Consider the following 19,302-nt stretch of genomic DNA (forward strand, 5'->3'; position numbering starts at 1 on the left):
CCTACTTTTCTCCAAAGAGAAATGATTGTGCTCCAGCAAGAGAACAAAAAATTTCGAAACAAATTTAATCGATCAAATATGACAACGGATCAAGGAATAATGATTTTAACTTTTCAAAACGTGTTATTCCATTTACATTACCTTTGACTATGAACTCTACAATATTTTAATTTTTCTATAAAAAAACAATGAATTGAAGCCTCATAGCTGTATTGCCGCGTGCTGAGCATTGAAGCTCATCTTGCTACTTTATTAATCTTTTCTTTGATTTTGTATCAGAGGCTAAAAAATTACTCACTGTAACTTAAATGACCGCAGCAATGTTCTTGACTTCTTTCCTGCCGCTAGAAACAACAATCTTCTCATAATTTCCCGCCCTTCAGAGTCTCACTTGCAAATCTAAGCGGCTGCATTGCTCAACATGTTAAGAATTTTCCTGATGTCCTGAAGAACAACCTAGTCAGTGCCATAATCCCAGTCTTTGAACTTAATCAGGTCTCAAAGGCTCCAAAGATCCCCATGTTCTCCCAACCATGAGTTTAACGGGCAGAGGAACTGCAAATTATATATCGATAACAGTAAATTTCATATGAACGGAGAAATTCAAACTTTTTTACCCAACCTTTCCCAACAAATAAATGAATGAATAACAAAACTGAATACAAACCAAGAAGTGAGACAGCATTCTCCATGCTAGTCTTCAACAGCAGGGCAGCTTCCTTTATTACAGAGGGATCAACTTCGAGCACCAATTCATCATGAACCTGAATAACAGTCACTTAGAAAATGACAAACAAACAGATAAAAGTAGAGGGGGCAAAATCATGGCTGTCAGAATTGGTAATTCGACAGGTTCGACTGGGAACCGGCCTATTGTCCAGTTCAGGCAACCATCAGAACTGGAAAAGGACAGTGGAAAACCGGTGAAGAACCACTTATTCAATTTTTTCTTTGAAAATCCCAATAACCTAAAAATATGTTGTTTTGTATTTTTATTTGTCTTATGGTTAGTTTTTTTTTTTTTTTATTATAGATATGAAGATATATGATGATGATTCCTTGGTGATTTTATCTAAAAATGGAAGCTTGTGTTGGTTTAGTCACATCAATTAATGTGGCAAAATCCTTTAAAAGTTACCTGCAACAGAATGCGACACCGATCTCTGAGCACATGAAAGTTGGTAGACAATGAAGAACTTGAGCATGGGCTATCAATGCCATCGACAATAACAGAGTAGATTCTTAACATTGCGATCTTAATTATGTCAGCAGCGGATCCCTGGGGCAAAACACGACATCATCATCATCCACACTAGCAAGCTCTGAAGGAAAAGAATGCTTACCCTGGTAGGAAAACACAAGTTATACCTGACAAATGGAATTCACAGCTTGCCTCTGAGCCTTTGATTTTTCTTTAGTGCAGCCAAATTTTATTTTAGACAAAAATCGTTTTCTTCCTTTGAGAGTCTCCACATATCTGGGTCATGCATTTACAAGTTGTTAGTAAAAATGTGGTCCAAAAGTAAAATGACTTTAGCAAGAATGCATGGATTACCAAAAAAAAAAAACAAAACTAGTTTTTTATATCGAGATGTAGAGGCAACAAACAAGAAACACCAGATACCAATAAGATATTATAAATTACATCACTTTAATAATAAAAAACCATATAGTATAGGAATAAAACCAATGACCATTTCTTTGCTCAATGAACATTCAAAATGACTTGTATATAGAAACAAAAAAAATGGTCACAACAATTAAATAATATAATTGTTTAAACTAGACAGTATTCAATGCTTATAACATAATCACTCTATTAATGCTAGAGGGAGTAAACATGTCAGTCATGATATGCACAATTAAACCAAGGTGTCCAGACCCTTTGCCACGACAAGATGCAACAGCTTCTTGAAGCCAAGAAGCAACGCCAGGAAAAGAGCTTTTGAAGTTTTTAATCTTTTCATCAGCTTCATCTGGAGAGCAATCCAGTTGCTCTGCAAGGCTATTGGCACCCATACCATAAAGAATGCCATACACCATCCTTTTGGTCTGATCTCTTTCAGGGGGGCCCACAGAATCCTCAGAACACCCAATCCATCTAGCTGCTATCATTGTAAAGACGTCACCATGAGGTTTACTAAGAAGTTCAATGAGTGAAGAGTCTTTTGAGAAGTGAGCCATCAACCTCAATTCTACTTGAGAATAATCAGCTGTTAACAGCAACCAATCTTCCTGCAATAAATAAATCAATAAATAGAAAAGTTAGGGAGAGAAAATGAACCAGACAGCTAAAACTATGTTTGGCAGTATTGGAGTAAAGGGAAGCTAAGAGAGGTGAAAGTGGGAGGAGAAAATTTCTTTGCCTTTTTGTGACTTGAGAAAGGCAGTGGAAATGAAATAATGGATGGGAAGAGCTATGAATTTTACAACAGTTTAGATATGCTTTAGAAATTTAAAATAGTAAAACAATAAACTAAAAGTTGATGGTGACCAACAATGGCATATTGTAACTTGAGTGGTGACGGTGGGGTTAATTATCAGTTGATGCTACACGTTAGAAAGGAAAGAGTATGACATTAAATTAGTGATGGAAAAGCAAAGATTTATGTTAGGCGTAGAAGACTTTAGAGAATTTTATTTTATGCCTCAGTAATTATTTATAAGGTTCTTTTTTATATTTTTTTAAATTTCAAATTTAAACTAGAGTAGTTTTAACTGCGCAGATGCACACAAATGAAATTTTTTTAAAAAATTATATAGCTAGAAATAAAAAAAATATAGTACAAAACATAGAATAAATTATTATATACGATGAAACAGAAAACAACAAAAGTGTATCTTACTTATATGATGTATAAGATTAGAGGTTATAAGGACAGGATAGTAGATAGATTGAAAATTTCAGATAATTTTGAATTTAAAATGAAAAGCATTTTTGGGAAGATAAGAGAAAGAAGAAAATGATACATATAATGTTTGGGAGAAAGTAAAAAGATATTATAAAAAATTAACACACATATAATATACTATGTAAGGACATTTGGGAAGAATGTCTGAGGTGATGAGAAATTTATCAAAGATTGAAACTAGTAAGGAAAGGAGGGTAAAGGTCAATGTCCAAAAAAAGTTAAAATGAAGAAAAGAACTGCTAATGATGTGACATAAAACAGTTGCTCATTATCCTAATTTTATACTCTCCCCATACAAAAATATAAGGCATTTTTAAAAAGTTGAATATTTAAAAATATAAAACATTTTTAGTGTTTCAAAGTATAATTATTGCTTCTTTTTCAAAAGTGCTTCTAATGAATAAATCATTTAATATTTATTATAGAGTGAAACACCCTATTAAATAGAGGTAAATATGAAAAAATAGTGTTAGTTTGAAAAAATATAACAATTTTTTTAGAGGGTAAAATTCAGTTAAAATGCCTTACATTTTTTAATGGAGAGAGTATATGTTATTTAGTTTTAGTTTTAGTTTTAGTTTAATTTTAATATTGATATGATCAGGTTATTTAGACTTATATTATAATCATTAATTTTTTTTTTGGTAGAATATTATAATCATTATTTTATTTACTATATTCAGGGCTCTATTAAGGGTTTGGTCATTGCAAGGCTATTGCTTACTAAATCATATTAGATTGTAGCCCATGTTTTGCAGAAAATAAAAAAGTTAGTGCAACTTCCTATAAATTAATATATTAATATATTACTACTGATAGTGGTGATTTGAGACTTCTGCCATCACACGTCTCTCTCCCAAGTTCTCTCTTCCCCATCCATCTCTCTACTAGGGGTGTTCACGGGACGGGACGGGACCGGGACACCCCCATCCCGTGTCCCGTCCCGAGAAAAAGATCGGGACTGAATTTTAGTCCCGTGTCCCGTCCCGTCCCGAAAGTCGTCCCGTCCCGTTAAGAGTCGGGACGGGACCGGGACAAGATCGGGACGTCCCGCCGTCCCGATAAATGAAATAATATCGAAAAAAGAAGATCTGGATAATAACATTCATTAAAATTTTAAATCATATAATTTATTAAGTTTAAAATCAAAACAACACAAGTACATAAATAATAATAATTTAAAATCAATTATTGAATTATATTAATCATAACTACACATTATAATAATAAACACAAATGATCTTTACACTATAAGATTAGTAACAACAGACAAGTCAAACATAATATCAAATCATTGTTATTCTACTTTAGTGAAGATGTACTAAGCTAATTACTCTTCTAAAAATAAGCAAAAAATACGTTGTAAATAAAAGTTATTAAATAGATATATATAAAATAAATTATAGTAATATAATTAATATATTATAAAAAAAGATATCGCCATGTTTACTCCATGCCATTAAAATTATCAATATAAAAAAACTTTAGTTTTAAATAAGAATTGTAAGTATTAAAATTATAATTGATATAATTAATATAAGTATAAATTATATTAATATAATTAATATATTTAAAATAAAAAATAATATATATAATATTCGGGACGGGACGGGACGTCCCGATGGTAATCCCGTGTCCCGTCCCGTCCCGAACCTCTTTCCTGTCCCGTCCCGTAAAGTCCCGTCCCGATTAGTTTCAGGCCGGGACAAGACCCGTCCCGATATGATCGGGACGATACCGGGCCAATCGGGACGGGTTCGGACTGAACACCCCTACTCTCTACCTCTTCCTTGTTCTCCCTCTTTCTCCTTCTCTCTCCCCCTCCTACCCTTTGTCCAACATCAATTAGTTTCACGGAACTATTAAGAAAATAGCCAATACAGATAGTTCTGTCATGGTTTAGAAGAGTCATTCTACATAATCAATAAAAAAAATCCATTTTTTCATGTATATGCACACCTCTCTATCCCTCTTCCTTTTTCAAGCCAGGGTACCCTTTATTTCAATCCCAGACATGAGAGAGCAAAGCTGGATAGTAACAAGAAATAATCATGGAAGAGAAGCTAACTCTGTGCAACCCAAGTATATTTTTCCCCTCCAAGAAATTCTTGAAACTATGGAAACAAGACAAGTCGTCAAAGTTCATATACCCTCACATTCTATGCTTGTCAACATGCCAAGCCTCTTTGTATGAGAAGAAAATTTTGTTCAGAAGTGAAGACTGAGAAGGAAATAAAGGGTACTGCTGAAATTTCATAGTTATAATCAAAAGAACCAGTTGCCTTCCCTTTTTTAAAGGGGCACAGATAGGGATTGAGCCTCCTTTGATGCATTTGTCGTCCTCGTCTCACTATAAATATTAATTCTTTCTCACTACTTCTAAATGTCAGTAAAGTTACATCTTATGTCAATCAGTATGGATTCATTAATTTACTGAACATGCGGTGTAAACCTGAACATTTTTCTACCATTTTAAATATCACTAACACATAAAGTGAATACAGACTTTAAACTTTATCGGATTTTCTGTTAAGCAATAAGTGTGCCTTTGGGATTGGTATTAAATTTCTGATTTTACACATAATAACTTCACAAAAAATTAATTTTAGAGTATTCAGTCCAGATTCATACTTGTGCGATATCTAATAATATCGCTAATGTTTTCGTCTATTCAGGCATTATTGTTTCTAAATCGAGAGAATTCACCAGTAGAAGGGATAAGAATCAGCTTTTTAGTGTTCCCGAAACAATGAGAGGAAGTGGAGGAGAAAAAGAAGAATCAATTCTGTTGATTTAGAAGGGATGATAGGCCGCCAAGAGACTACCCTAGTTAATGTACGGAGAAGGCAAACTCGGAAAAAAAAAAATCCAAGGTACCAGTTAAAAAAACCCACCTGAGTAGGGATAAAGAAATCACGAGCATTAACAACATAGTGACGATCATCAGCATCACCACCATTTTTATCCTCTTCCACATCGAATTCCACCTCATGTTCAACGCACTGCATAACTCAACAAGAACAGTATATAATATTAAACCTTACTAACAACTGGGGAAAACAATAAAAGAACAAAAGCATGCAGTTAATTTAGAGTTCAAACCTGAAGATTAGGTTCCTCCATCGACAGCCGACCAGTTGCTGTGGATGTCTGGAGCCAATGACCATGCAATGTATACTTCTGTGTGCTCACAGACAGCCTAGCCAGTGAGCATATGGACCCCAGAGTAGAGTTTAAGAGCTTTGCCAACATGCGATACTCTTTTATGACTGGAACAATGGGATGCTCATGCCTGAAAGATAATCTGACTGCCTAAGAACAAATTCCAAATAAATAGTACAAAGGATATTTCCTACATGTTACATGCAATGACAATCGGAATACAGATAAAAATTTTGAGAGGTTCCTAATAAAGATGCACAGATTCAAGCACCTTCTAGCACTGTATGAGTAAATACAGAAGCATCTTTGCTCCCAATTCCAATATTCTAAGATGTATTCTAAATATAGAAATAATACTCTTGAACTACTAATTTGAACATTGAGTTCTGCTATTGTGGCTTTTGATACTCATCACCTGAGCTGGCTTCCTACGGAGAAGAAAAACTAAGGCTTGGCGTGATCATTGCCAAATACCAGATCACACTAGAGATGCTTGATGGAAAATCCATGGTAAACCAGCAAACCAGAAGACAGTCAAAAGATGAGATCCATGACTTAACAATGGCCAATGAGGAAAAGCCTCAATGTGACGATCTGAGACTAAAACTTTTACCAAGACAATAGGAGTTGTTATGGAAATAAAGACTGAAACACCCCGGGGAAGATTGTTGGTTCTAGTTCTTTTGCTTAAGAAAGATTTTGGCTTGGGAAAGAAAATTGCTGGTTCAAGTTGGAACCCCTTCATCTCAATGTTCTGTTCCCTCCATGTGATGCACATGGACATTTGATACCTGTAAGTTAAATGTTTTATTTCCTGTTTTGTTTCCTTATTATAGTTATTGTAACCAGGTTTTTATTTCTGTTATTTATGATGTCTGACCATGTCATTCATTGTGGACTGTCAACATCCATTTTCCTTCTTTAGACTCATGGATTTCGCTGCCTCTAGGCTTTATTAGCTGATTTTCAGTAGCTGAATGCCAAGATTATGCCCTAGGCTTCTCTTCATATTTTCACGACTACCTTGTGAAGGGTCTTCAGTAAGATGACTATCGTTATGGACTACGAATTATGAGACACAAAACGATAAGAAAACTTGTTTAAATGTGCACCTTAGTGCGTCCAAACAATGCTTGTCAGTACTCAAATGTTGCTTTCCTTTATTGCTCCCAGTAGGTATGGGCAGCTCAAGTGTCCATATAGTACATTTGCGATATCTGCTGGCATATGCAATGAAGTCTTCCCAGCCAGCTTATAAGCTTCTTTCTCAAGATGCCTCAGTCTCTTGCCAACAATTTACGAGCCTGGATGCATCTCTCCAAGTCAACACCAATTCCGCAGCACTCCATATCAGCAAGAACATGTACCTGATAAACAAGGGCAGTTGATAAAGTACCATCACATATCTCACACATGCAACCATTTAAGAGAACTAAGTATAAAAAAATAAACAAACAAGGAAACTTTTAAGTAGACTTCGTAGGGTAGGGAAACAAATTAAATAAAACTGAAGTAGATACAACAGAAATTGTGTTTTCGTTAAAGGCAATGAAATTATGATATGTTGCCCAGTTCACAAGTTAAAAAGTGATAATAATTCATCAAAGTTAGAAATGCATTCAACTATGATAGACAATAAATTGGACATGTATGGACAAGATGTTTCCAGAGCATCCATGTTCAAGCAGTGTCCTAGGTAACTTGAAAATTGTTCGACATTATATTTTACTTTCACCAGTATAGACATGCAACAAATGCAAGAAATGGTGTGTCCTAAGAGTATCACAGCCTCATGGACCCTCACCAAACGGGATTTCTATGCTCATAAGCACTCCAACAAAGTTCCTCAGAACAAGTAATTTCCATAGAACAGAACAAACGCTCGCATTTGTGCTGCCCGACGGCAGCACCCATTGTGTGCAGCTCTACGCCATCTGATCTTCCATCTTCCACTCCGGTTAGCTGCTGCAGCATCATCACTGGATAATCTTTCTTCACTTCCTGTTTTAGTTAACAAATATCAAAATTTTCTAAAGGCTTCACATTTCAAATGACAATATGGGTAAATTATTTGTCAACCACAGATCAAGGTAATCAAACCCACCAGAGTACATGCTGCATTGATAGGACCTCTCTGAGACATAGGTTATCCATTTTACCAATAGCCATATTTTCTGTAAAATTTGTTCTCTATACCATGAGGAAGACACCTGTCACGGGGCCCAGTATGATCATTGATTTCCATAACGTACCAGTGGCAGTAAGCTGTATCTTTGATAGATTTAGAAGTACCATTGGCCCACCCCTCATATTTTAGAGAGTCCTCAACTGGAACTAGAGACTTTTCAGTAGACATGCTACAACATCGCATTCCACTGCTTGATTTTTCTTCTGCCAGAACACCATTACAGGATGATTTTTTTTCTTTTCTTCTTCTCTCTTTTTCTAAAGGACCTTGATCAGAACTTTCCAAGTGGTCTGCATCTGAGAAGCTATTGTTAGTGTCAGCTCGATCACTTCCGGAGGAGGTGCCCCTGCTCCTTGCCTATTAGAGTCGAAGCAACAGGGGACAACATTGAGGGAGCAAACTGCGGGACATTATAGCCAAGTGATTTAAAGGCTGAAAAGGCAGCAACCCTTGCCTCTTCAGCTTTATCAAGAACAATCTTACGAGCACCATGCTTTATCTTCTTGGCTACACCAACTTGCACACGCCTTTGCACAGTACCTTCCAAAGGAATAAAATAAACTCTTTAGAATGAGAAAATATACATCAGTAACCAAATGGTTGGAAAGAAATAAAAAGATCCAAGCCAAGTAATAAAAAATCCAAAGAAGCTGCAAACAATCACACTATTAGTATTATTGAATTTAAAGAAAAGATTAAGAAGTAAAATGAAAGATAACTGCACATGAGGTATTGGACAATAGTCATAAAAAAACTAAAAGAAAACATTTGAACCATGTAAAATTACAATGCGTTTCTGATGGAACCCCAGTATATTCTAAAAAGATAAATTATGGTCACAGGGATGATCTAAACTGGAATATGGGATAATAGAAGAATTCAGAGTTGGGAAAGAGATATTCTGCCTCTCCATTTCATAAAAGATTTGTTTTGGTCCATGCTATTTTCCAAGTATGAGAAATTCAAAGGGTCTTGTCAATAATCAATGGCCTAGCAGCAGCTAGGAACAATAGTAGCATGAAAGTCATTGATCCAGTGATTTTTGTGCCATGTCTATCATTAATAATTTCAAGGGTTAAATGTCAACAATGTAAACTCAACGTTTACCAAAACAAGGACTTCATTCAACTACTATTATATTACCGTCTGAGCCCATGATGCAGATTCAAATAGTACTTTTACTATTTCAGGAATGGATGCTTCAGCAATTGCAAGAGGTGTGCGTAAACCTGCTTTATAAGAGGTGCTCTGGCTCGAGAACCCTGCAAATGGGACAAGAGTGACATGAAACTAATTCAAGTAAAATACAAGACAATAGTGGCAACAAAGCAGAAGTTATTTACGGGCTGTAGAGTCTGCAAAAATGTCAAAAGATGAGTTGAGTTACTTACCTTAACTATGGAATAGTGGTAAGCTCTACAATCTCTGCTCTGACTCCAAACGATACACGATTTTGAAACTTGGCAACCAAACCTTCAAGATCATGCCACCCAAGTCTCTCACAGAAAACAGAAACATAGATGCAAACCTTCCAGCATTCTCTTGCAAGGCTTGAACCATTCTCTGGCAACTTTGAAAGCTTCACAAACCTCACCCACAGGTGTTTCCTTCATGAAATAATTTTTTTTTATATAACTATAAGTTCAACTGCTAGAGACTACACCAGATGAAAAGAAATATAACTGATTGAGTAAAAGTCCCAACATCCAGACCAAAGCTAGGGGACATAATTAGAGAAAAATAATACAAATTGATGGAACGAAAAAGCATTTGAACCTAGAGAATCAAACACACCATTCTCTCTGGCAACTTTGAAAGCTTCACAACCCTCACCCACAGGTGTTTCCTTCATGAAATAATTTTTTTTTTATATAACTATAAGTTCAACTGCTAGAGACTACACCAGATGAAAAGAAAATATAACTGAATAGGTGAGTAAAAGTCCCAACATCCAGACAAAGGTCTAGGGGACATAATTAGAGAAAAATTATACAAATTGATGGAACGAAAAAAGCATTTGAACCTAGAGAATCAAACACATGCTAGACTTGCATGTATAATATTATAAAAACAGGATGAATCTAATGTTTAAGGATGCAAAATTTACAATTTACAGGACCAATTTGGCATGAAACAAACTTGCAAAGATCAAGACGATGAAAAGAAAAAAAAAACTCAAGGGACTAAGATAATAATTTAACCAAATAAAATATTTTAAAAAACACAGAAAGTGGTATTGTTGAGACGATCAGAAGAGAAGACTGGAGCAAAAGGAGAAGAAAATGAGGAAAACAAAAGGAAATACCAAAATGGTAGAAAATAATATTCAACACAATATTTAGTTGGATAAGAGTTCTTTTAAAATATGTAATCCAAAAAGTTGAAGATATGAAGCCTTCAAAAGAGCTCTCTTATCAGGAGAAATTTGAATTAATGTGAGAGAAATGCACCTGAACTAGTCTTGACAAAATAAGAGCAACATAGAATCTTTTACACACACGAAGTGTTTGATCATCTGAGTTAATTGTTCCATGGGGTGTCCCAATTTGATTTCCTTGCTTACTATGCATCCGTTTTGTAGTGTTCTTGGACTTGTTAGAAGTGCATATTGGTGCGCCATGTGCCATGCGCATCAAGAATGGTTCTGTCACACAACCACACGATTGCCTACTGACTGCAACCATAGTATAATTAACATTAACTAACAACATTTAAAATATGGCAAGCCATATGATATGTACCCAAATATATATATATATATGGTAAGGCATTCCATCATTAACTCACAACATTTAAAATATAAAAGCATTCCATATAACGGCAAATATGCAAAAACAAAAATATAACGCATCAAGTGATCCTTCCAATAAGTGGAAAGACAATTCAAATAGTGCAATCAACACATAAAGGAGAGATTACAAAATGGTGTATCTATCATTTAAAAAAAAATGTAAGAAAGGAGCAGTTTGTGTTCAACAAAACTATTTATCAACTGCTTTCTCATATCAATGTATTTGGAAATTGTTGCAAAGTGCGGTTTCCTATCAAATTACTTAAAAGGGCATGTCTTATAATGGGTCAGTAAAAAAGGTCAAAAATCATTAAAGTAATTAAAGATTTTGAGTGTTGATACTTTTGAAAATAAAACAATAATGCTACACTCTGTTTCTACTTTGAAGGAGAAGCTGCAATCCTCTGCTACCTTCCCACAGCCAAAAACAACAAACAAACAGAGACAAGTGTAAGTGCTTATTTTCTTAAAGGAAAAAGTTCAGCCAAACACTAAAGTTCCAAACAATCTTTTTTATGAAAGATGGGCAACTCCTTCAGCTAGATAAGCTTGACCATTGAACAACATCTAAAGTCCTGCATTGAAAAGCAAGAAAGGGGAGTACAGATTGACTTGCTAAGAAGCATACACCTGATCAAGTGGAGACAATTGCACAAAACGTTCATAGTACAGTTCCCAATCTGGCTCAACATCAACATTGATTGGTGTCACCAAGTAAACTAAATGCAAGTCCGATGCGAGGACAAATCCTTCCCTGGCCCTTGAAAGGTCAGCTAGCACAATCTAAGAAATCAATCAAACAGTACAGTTATGTCAATCGCAACATGATTATCTCCCAAATACCAGAAGCACGTTACCTAAATTTGAACAATCAAGTACACAAGTAAAGCCAAACAAGTTGTAATAGACAAACAAGTTGGAAATAAAATTCTTAACAGCAGTAAAAATAAAGTAGATTGAAATGCTTACAAGTGATTCTTCTGGACAGAGAGAACTGCCAAAGGCTGCACGCCCAGAGGTGTTGTACTGTAAGTTTTTTCTTCTTCATTCCATTCAAGGAATTTTCTTTGGCACAGCCATCTAAGGGATTCCTGCGCTGATTTAACCACATCTTGAAATGGTCTTGTGGAGTTCAAAAGAGTGCATCTAACATAACGATGAATATCATTAGCAGTTTGAACCGTTCCTCCTCCAGCCACACTTCTAAAATTGCATGAGTCATTCCATTGATATCTTCAGATAAACACGAATGTAGTGGTGGACAGCTTTCATTAAGAAGTCCCATAACTTTTTTTATCTCTTCTGATTTGCAGATTAGTACCTAGAAAAATCATCAAAATTTGATAGTGTGAAGGAATAAATTAATGCAACCCTGCAATTAATGACATCACGAGATATGCCAGAAATAGGCATATGCTATTAAATGTAAAAAATAAAAACATTTATGCATAAAAACCCCAGAACAATTAACATGTCAGACTGGACGAAACCATAGAAGCTACCCATCTAGTACTAGATAACATAATAAGACGTACACTTTCTCCTTTTGTATCAATTCCAGTTCGACCAGCCCGACCAGCCATCTGCTTGTACCTCGTCCCATCAATAAATCAAGACCAATTCTAGGCTGGCGAAAAAATGACCCGCCTAGCCGGCAGGTTAACTCCAGCTGCTAAGGTTGATGTAGCAGTTAAGACACGCAAAAGGCCTCTGCGGTAACAAGTTTCAATGATCTCTCTTTCCTCAACCTATGTGAACAGCACGAAATATAGCCTAAACCATAAGAGGTAGGTAGGTAGGTAGGTATTACACTTTCATGCATGTAATAAATAAACCAAAACCAATTATTAAATATGAGCTCTATGACCACAAGTTCATGATAACATTGTCAATAGAAGCCATAAAACCAGAAACAAAAAGAATGAAATACCGTAAGTCCAGCATGGTGAAATGCAACACCAGATGGAAGTGTTTCCTCTAATGTGGGGTCAACCCAGCTGGGCACTTTCTCAAAGAGTCAATAGCTGAAGTAATATCAGCAAACTCACAATCATTTTTTTGAATGTCAACAGTAAACTTTCGAAGGAACCTTGCCACATGCTTTGCAGTTGATTCACATCCCTTTCTGCTAGAGCAAAATATTAACACTGAATGTCCCTCTTGAACGACCTGATAGTATATGAATTTATCCATATTAAGATTCAGCTTTCCAAGTCATAAAAAGTTGCACTAAGACGTTGAAGCACCCCTCATTACACAGCTCAACAACATGATCAGGATCTCTACCACCAAGGTCAGCTGCTTTCGATACTGTTCTAGCAAGTTCCATTCTCTTGTTGTAAATACAATTACCAACTTTAATATATTCTTCTAAGGGAACTGGTCGAAACTCTGTCTGGTATAGTGCAGCCTTCATGAAAGTTTGTGAGAAATGGATTTAAATGCGTACCATGGTGGAAATGTTAGAAGTGCGTCAAAACATGATAAGCAAACATTTCATTTGAATAACAGGAATACAAAGCTTGAAAAGAAGTAAATGTATTGAAGACCCAGACAAGTCTATGTCAATCTTAACAAGAAGATACAATATGCTCATCACTTCACGCGTTGCCACCCAACATTATCATAATGCACAGACCAAGCTAAATGACACTGACTCCTTTTTATTGCCATCCAAAATATCCTGTACGTGACATTTTTTTTTATTGAAGAAATTTCCCATCTGCAGCCTTCAATACTTGTCAGAATTCATGATAAATAAATCATTTTTACACTATAATTAGCACTTTCTGATCAGATGATTCATGATTGCCAGCCATCTTAGGTGCACCCAAGAATAACATGCACTCATTTACCCCATAGATTGTGGAGAATTTCATGCATTCACCAACCAACCTTTTCGTGATCAACAATTTATAATTAAATTTGTGTACCATATTAGACATCAAATGACACGATATTATCCACAGAAATCCACTTGTGACCTATGAATAATGACATCAAGTAGTTATAACTTCCATTAGACAATAAAGCAAACTTGGAGAGGGTCATCCGTGACCAAGCAGTAATGAACACAAATTATTATCCAACTAAAATAGGGAATGTTCAATTTTGAAAGGAAAAAAATAGTGAAAATCAGATCGCAACAAGATGTTTTGCATACTTGTGGATCAATTCAAACACAGAACAAATAAATCGACAACAGCTAAAGAGGACTATAAAATGGACCTTCCAAAGTGAGATAAAAAGACCCATAAAAGTCAAGGTTGCAGAATTAAGGTATGCTTGCAATTATGCTTACTTGAAGCCAATCAGCAACTGCAGCTACATTTGGCATTGTCCGCACTCATTCCAACTATCTGCAGTCCTTGAGCAGGATCAGCTTATTGCTGCTTCCACCTGAACTTTCTCCACTACTTGATTCTGAGTGACCTTCACCAGCAGCATAACGAAGCTTTGTCAACATAAGTTCTAGAAGATAACCTCTACTTGGATCACCAACCTGTCAACATAATCACGGAAAATGCATGAGAACCATCCAATTAATCTTTTTCAGGGAGGGGGAGCAACAAAAGACAATGGAAAGATATGACTGCAAACATCTAAAGACAGTTTTTCAAAGGATACTGTCATAAGAATGGAAAAAGTACCATTTGCAGTTCGTGTACCATAATATCCAATAAAGGCCTCTGGAAAACAGCCTGTAAAATATTTTATGAACAAATAACGACAAAAGCAACAATCAAAGATACCATATGTAGTTCATCTATCACAATAATTCCCATTTCTGATAGACGGCCCTCTTCCAATAATCTATTTATCAAAGAGTTTGCCTTCTCTATTGTGCAGACAGCTACAGAAGTATCTTTAGGAAGTGATCCACCACCTTGATTTCCATAATAACTACGTACATGTTTGCCAAGCGGCTCAAGAAGACGCTCAAGGTGTTCTGCCCTGTCAAAGTCAATGAAATGTGTACTCTTATCAAACAGAATTATTAATATCTTAAACGCAAATATTGCAAACATGTATGTATATATAAAAGAACCATTTAAATAAAACCCACCTTCTTGTATAAACAAAACCCACCGTGTGAAAAATATTCAATAAAGTAGGGAAAGAAGATAACCTTTCTGCACAAATTGACACATAAGGGAGAACAAGCATTGCCATTTTTCCCGTCAAAACCACCCTTCGTAGCATTAAAATCTCAGCAACAAAACTCTTGCCAGCACTGTAAAAAACAAGAGAAACATCAATATAGGCCCTCCCTCAAAATCATCACCCCCACCTTCCTCACCCCCCACCCCAAAAACATGAAGGAAAGAGAAGAAAAGAAAAAAGAAAATGGAGCATGAGACAGAAAGAATACCAAAGAGAAAAATTGTCAAAGAAATAAACGAAAATGAAGATAAAAAAAAAGAGAGAAAAGCAGCAGAATACCAAGAAACAACTCGATGAACAAGAAAAGAATATCAATCAACTGGATTTTAATTAGATGGAATGTTCAGTACAGGAAAATGAATTATCAATAGAATAATTACATGTTATTCTGGCTTTTCTTAGTCCCAAAAGAGACAGCATGAATGTGTAAATCAAAAGTGTGGTTAACATCACCAAGTTTGAGATAATGGAATTTTCCCTAAAATGAATTCATTATGATAGAAAATGCTTAATACTCTAGTTCACCTCATGAATGAAAAACAACAAACATATGAAAACACAACCTACGTCAGATCTAATTCTTTTACTTGGCATATAACTGAAGAGAACACAAAAACTAATTAAGGTTTGCAGTAATTTCGAGTTACATGAGAGAATACCTTGTAGAAGCACAATATACCAGATTTCTTCTCTGCAAGACACCTTCCACCTGAAGGCAATCAACCTAAAAGACAGAAAGAAGGAAGAACCAAATTAAAACTAACATTTAGAAGCAACTAACTAAAACTTTTAATCAAATTTTTTAGACAAAACAACTCAGGAAAATCACATTCCACAGCAGAACAATGAGCAGAGGCAAGAAAGAATTAAAACCAAAGGTGACATTTGAGTCAATCAAACAGCCAAAACTTTCAGGAGGGAAAAAAAGCAGTGAAGGGAAAAAGCAAGTTTGTCCTTTTGGGCAGAGGGGTCAAATAAATTGTATAAACCGAATTTAGTCCATTGCTAAAATGAGCAGCAGTTACACTCTAAAAATGCAAATATACCTGCCAATCATATAACTTTGAGATTCCTTTTTCCTATAGATGCTGCATATTTCAGGTGGAAGCCACCTGTTAAGGTCTAAATGATCATTAAGCAACATATTGCTTGATGGAGTACTGATTTTATCAGATGAATGAGTACGGGCTGAACTTGGTAAATTCACTTTCTTGCTTACAGCATGGACTGAAGCCTTCTCCTGCACTTCACTCATCATTTCATCTGCATGAGCGGTCCCAAATACAGTGAAGTTCTTGCTAGATTTCACTTTTTAGTGGTGACTGAACTTACTTCATACTGCCTATGAGTCTCATGAGTTATGCTGATCAGATCGCCAGCACCACATTGTTTGTGGAGAAGTCTCATCCAAATTAGTGTCCTCAAATGAAAAATCAAAATGCTTAACAGCAGGCTGGACACTTCTTTCATGGAATCTTTTCCATGCATCCCAACCAACCCTAAAGGAGTACCCCTCTCCAATTCTCTCGCCTCTGCTCTGACTCTGATGCAATATTTTGCTTGGCTTGCCCTCCTGCCAAATTACTGAATTCCTTTTTTCTATAGTGTGCATATTTCAGGTAGCATGTAATCAAATTCATTAACACAAACATAGCTATGAATGGTTTCAAAATGAGTCGGCGAAAAATTCACTCCCAGCATGACTGGCCTCTCCTTACTCATCTTTCACCAGGCGGTCCCAAATACATATTCGCAGATTTCACTTGGTGATAATTACTTCTACTGCCTATGTCCATGAGTTATGCTGATCACCAGAGTAAAACGCCAGCAACATGTTGTGAAATCTATAATATATATCTCAAATGAAAAATCAAAAGTTAAAATAATTCTTTCATGGTCTTTTCCAGACACAACCTAAGAGTACCCCTCAAATTCTCGCTTTTGTCATGAAATTTTCTTGGTGCTCACTATTTTTAAATTCTGAATTCTTCTCAAAAACTTCTCTAGTGTTATTTTTCACTAGATCAGAATCAATCTTGAGCACACAAACCATACTAGTTGAATTGCTTCGTCCCAAAATGCCTCCCCAGGCGAAAACATTGAGCTCCCACGCGTTGACTTTGGGGTCTCCTTAATGCATTCTTTAACAACCAAGGATCCTGGTGTGAAGCATTTATTCATATTCGCAGATGACTTGGGTGTATAATTGCATCTTCTAAAGCCTCTGTCCCGAGCAATAGCATCATCACCAGAGTAAACCTGCCAATAGGAAAGCATGACGTGAATATATATATATATATATATATCTCAATAATTGCAATGAGAACCTGGCTACAAAGTCCAAATAATTTTGAACTTGGTCCAACCTGTGTGTTACTGCCAGACACAAACGCTGAAGAATTACCAGCAGCATCAGGATTGATGTCGTCAGGGCTTTTGTCAACAGTGAAAAGGTTTTCATCACCATTAGGTGACTCACTATTTTACACTTCTGGGGCAAACTACTTTCTCCCCCCGGCAATGTTAAAACACCATCTCTCTTAGAGCCATCCTTCTTCACCTCAGATGGAGAATTAATGCTTGAGCGTAATTCACTGCATGTTGCATAGTTTTAACCCCAGGAAAAAAATGAGTTAACTTTGGGAGAAAGGAGAAGGGTAACTGGCAACGGTGCTTCAGGATTTCATCTCCATTAATTAACGATTGATATCTCAACAAAATATTGTCACCGTCAAAAAATAAAACCTTTCTGATAGATATAGTGAAGTTACCAACAATACAATGACAAGAAGTCTGCTGCAAATTGTTTAATCACTTCCTGTCTTCTATCTGAGCAATCTTCTCGGTCAGGTTTTTCAACTGCTTCATCCCTCGCCTTGGTAAATCATTTGTTAGTCCCTTCTGAGTTGCTTCAGAGTGTTGATGAATTTGAGCAGGCGGAACAGGCTGCTTATGTTCATTGTCGAAAGAACTATTAATCACAGGTGCTAAACTCTTTTAACTGCATCCGCCACCGCCGAAGGATCGGTGGTAGTGTATGACAGCCTAGCAGCACTGGAATTTCCTGCGAGGAAACCAGGTAACTGTCCAGGGTACCTTTAGCACTGGGAGAACCATCGACAGTATTTCTTCCATCTTTTTCAGATCTTCCATGTTTAGAGACAGGGGACACGGCTTTCCTTTCTTCGAAACGAAAAACTGCATACATATATCAACAACCATGTCAAGAAGTAACCCATTGAGTTCGTAAGAGTGAATTAGAAGCTACTACCAGTCACGCTTCTTTGGACACAGACTAAGCAAGATTATTGAAAGACTTATTTTTCTTGGTTCCCAAATTTGCGCGCCCCCGACTAGCTGGCACGTTGGGTTCGGAAATAAATTCGAACCCGCGTGCTTTCAATCCATTTCTTGGCCCCCGAACGGAAACATTAGAAATAAGTCATGTGCAACTTTGTAAGCAACAAAGGGATAAAGTTTTTTTCTTTGCACAAAATTTGATACATAACGTCGAATTATTGGTTTCGTCCATGGTGCCAGATAAAATCAATAACAGATCGGAAGTTGTGCGGATACAATGCACAAAAGGAATGGCGTCGAGGGTTCCCAAACTCTAAATAGGCAAAGGAGAAAAACCTGATCGATGCGGTCCCTGGGCGAACCAGAGGCCATAGTCGAAGTGGCAGAATTCCACGAAAGTATGCAGAAACTCTATGCCCTTCTTCGCCGTGGTCTAGGCGTGAGAGTCCCGCGTAGGACTCCGCTAACCCTTGAGTCCTCATGTCGAGCGTCCCCAGTCGAGACGAGCAAGGAAGCGGGAGCGGTTCTGCAATGGCGGCAGTTCACTGAGCTTCAAATTGAAATTTTAAGGGAATTTAAAAAAAAAAAAAAAACCGTAGAATAACTTTTTTACTGGCTATCCGCAAATCACAATCCACTCACCCGATTTAATGTGAAATACTTTCTCCCGCTTGCCTGCCTGGCTGAGAGAAGAAGGGAGGGAAAAACTCGTAAAAATATAAATAAATATTTTATAAAAAAATGAATATTAATCAGGATTTTAAAATAATAGTAGGTAAAAATTA

At 36.3% G+C, this 19,302-nt stretch overlaps 1 protein-coding gene across 1 annotated transcript; it reads right to left on the reverse strand.

The window, feature by feature from the left end:
- Positions 1–89: 89 nt before the first annotated feature.
- Positions 90–18,999, reverse strand: LOC129294597 (helicase and polymerase-containing protein TEBICHI). Its single transcript, XM_054933013.1, is given in 43 exon segments — positions 90–555; positions 668–764; positions 1,139–1,279; positions 1,369–1,477; positions 1,883–2,235; positions 5,807–5,914; positions 6,015–6,204; positions 7,187–7,268; positions 7,271–7,363; positions 7,366–7,441; positions 7,884–8,075; positions 8,179–8,189; positions 8,271–8,431; positions 8,592–8,811; positions 9,414–9,514; positions 9,660–9,777; positions 9,780–9,824; positions 9,827–9,869; positions 10,713–10,916; positions 10,919–10,936; positions 11,684–11,836; positions 12,023–12,069; positions 12,072–12,252; positions 12,255–12,374; positions 12,589–12,801; positions 12,984–13,057; positions 13,060–13,221; positions 13,301–13,463; positions 14,355–14,393; positions 14,395–14,435; positions 14,438–14,555; positions 14,806–15,007; positions 15,183–15,287; positions 15,877–15,941; positions 16,264–16,298; positions 16,301–16,525; positions 16,729–16,790; positions 17,268–17,476; positions 17,584–17,650; positions 18,033–18,126; positions 18,200–18,400; positions 18,403–18,415; positions 18,880–18,999. Coding segments are annotated over 43 exon segments (5,139 nt in total). The 3' UTR covers positions 90–487.
- Positions 19,000–19,302: the final 303 nt, after the last annotated feature.

The sequence above is a fragment of the Prosopis cineraria genome, unplaced genomic scaffold (assembly GCF_029017545.1).
Source record: "Prosopis cineraria cultivar Desert tree isolate PC_DT_omini unplaced genomic scaffold, ASM2901754v1 PC15, whole genome shotgun sequence".
NCBI classification, from domain to species: Eukaryota; Viridiplantae; Streptophyta; class Magnoliopsida; order Fabales; family Fabaceae; genus Prosopis; species Prosopis cineraria.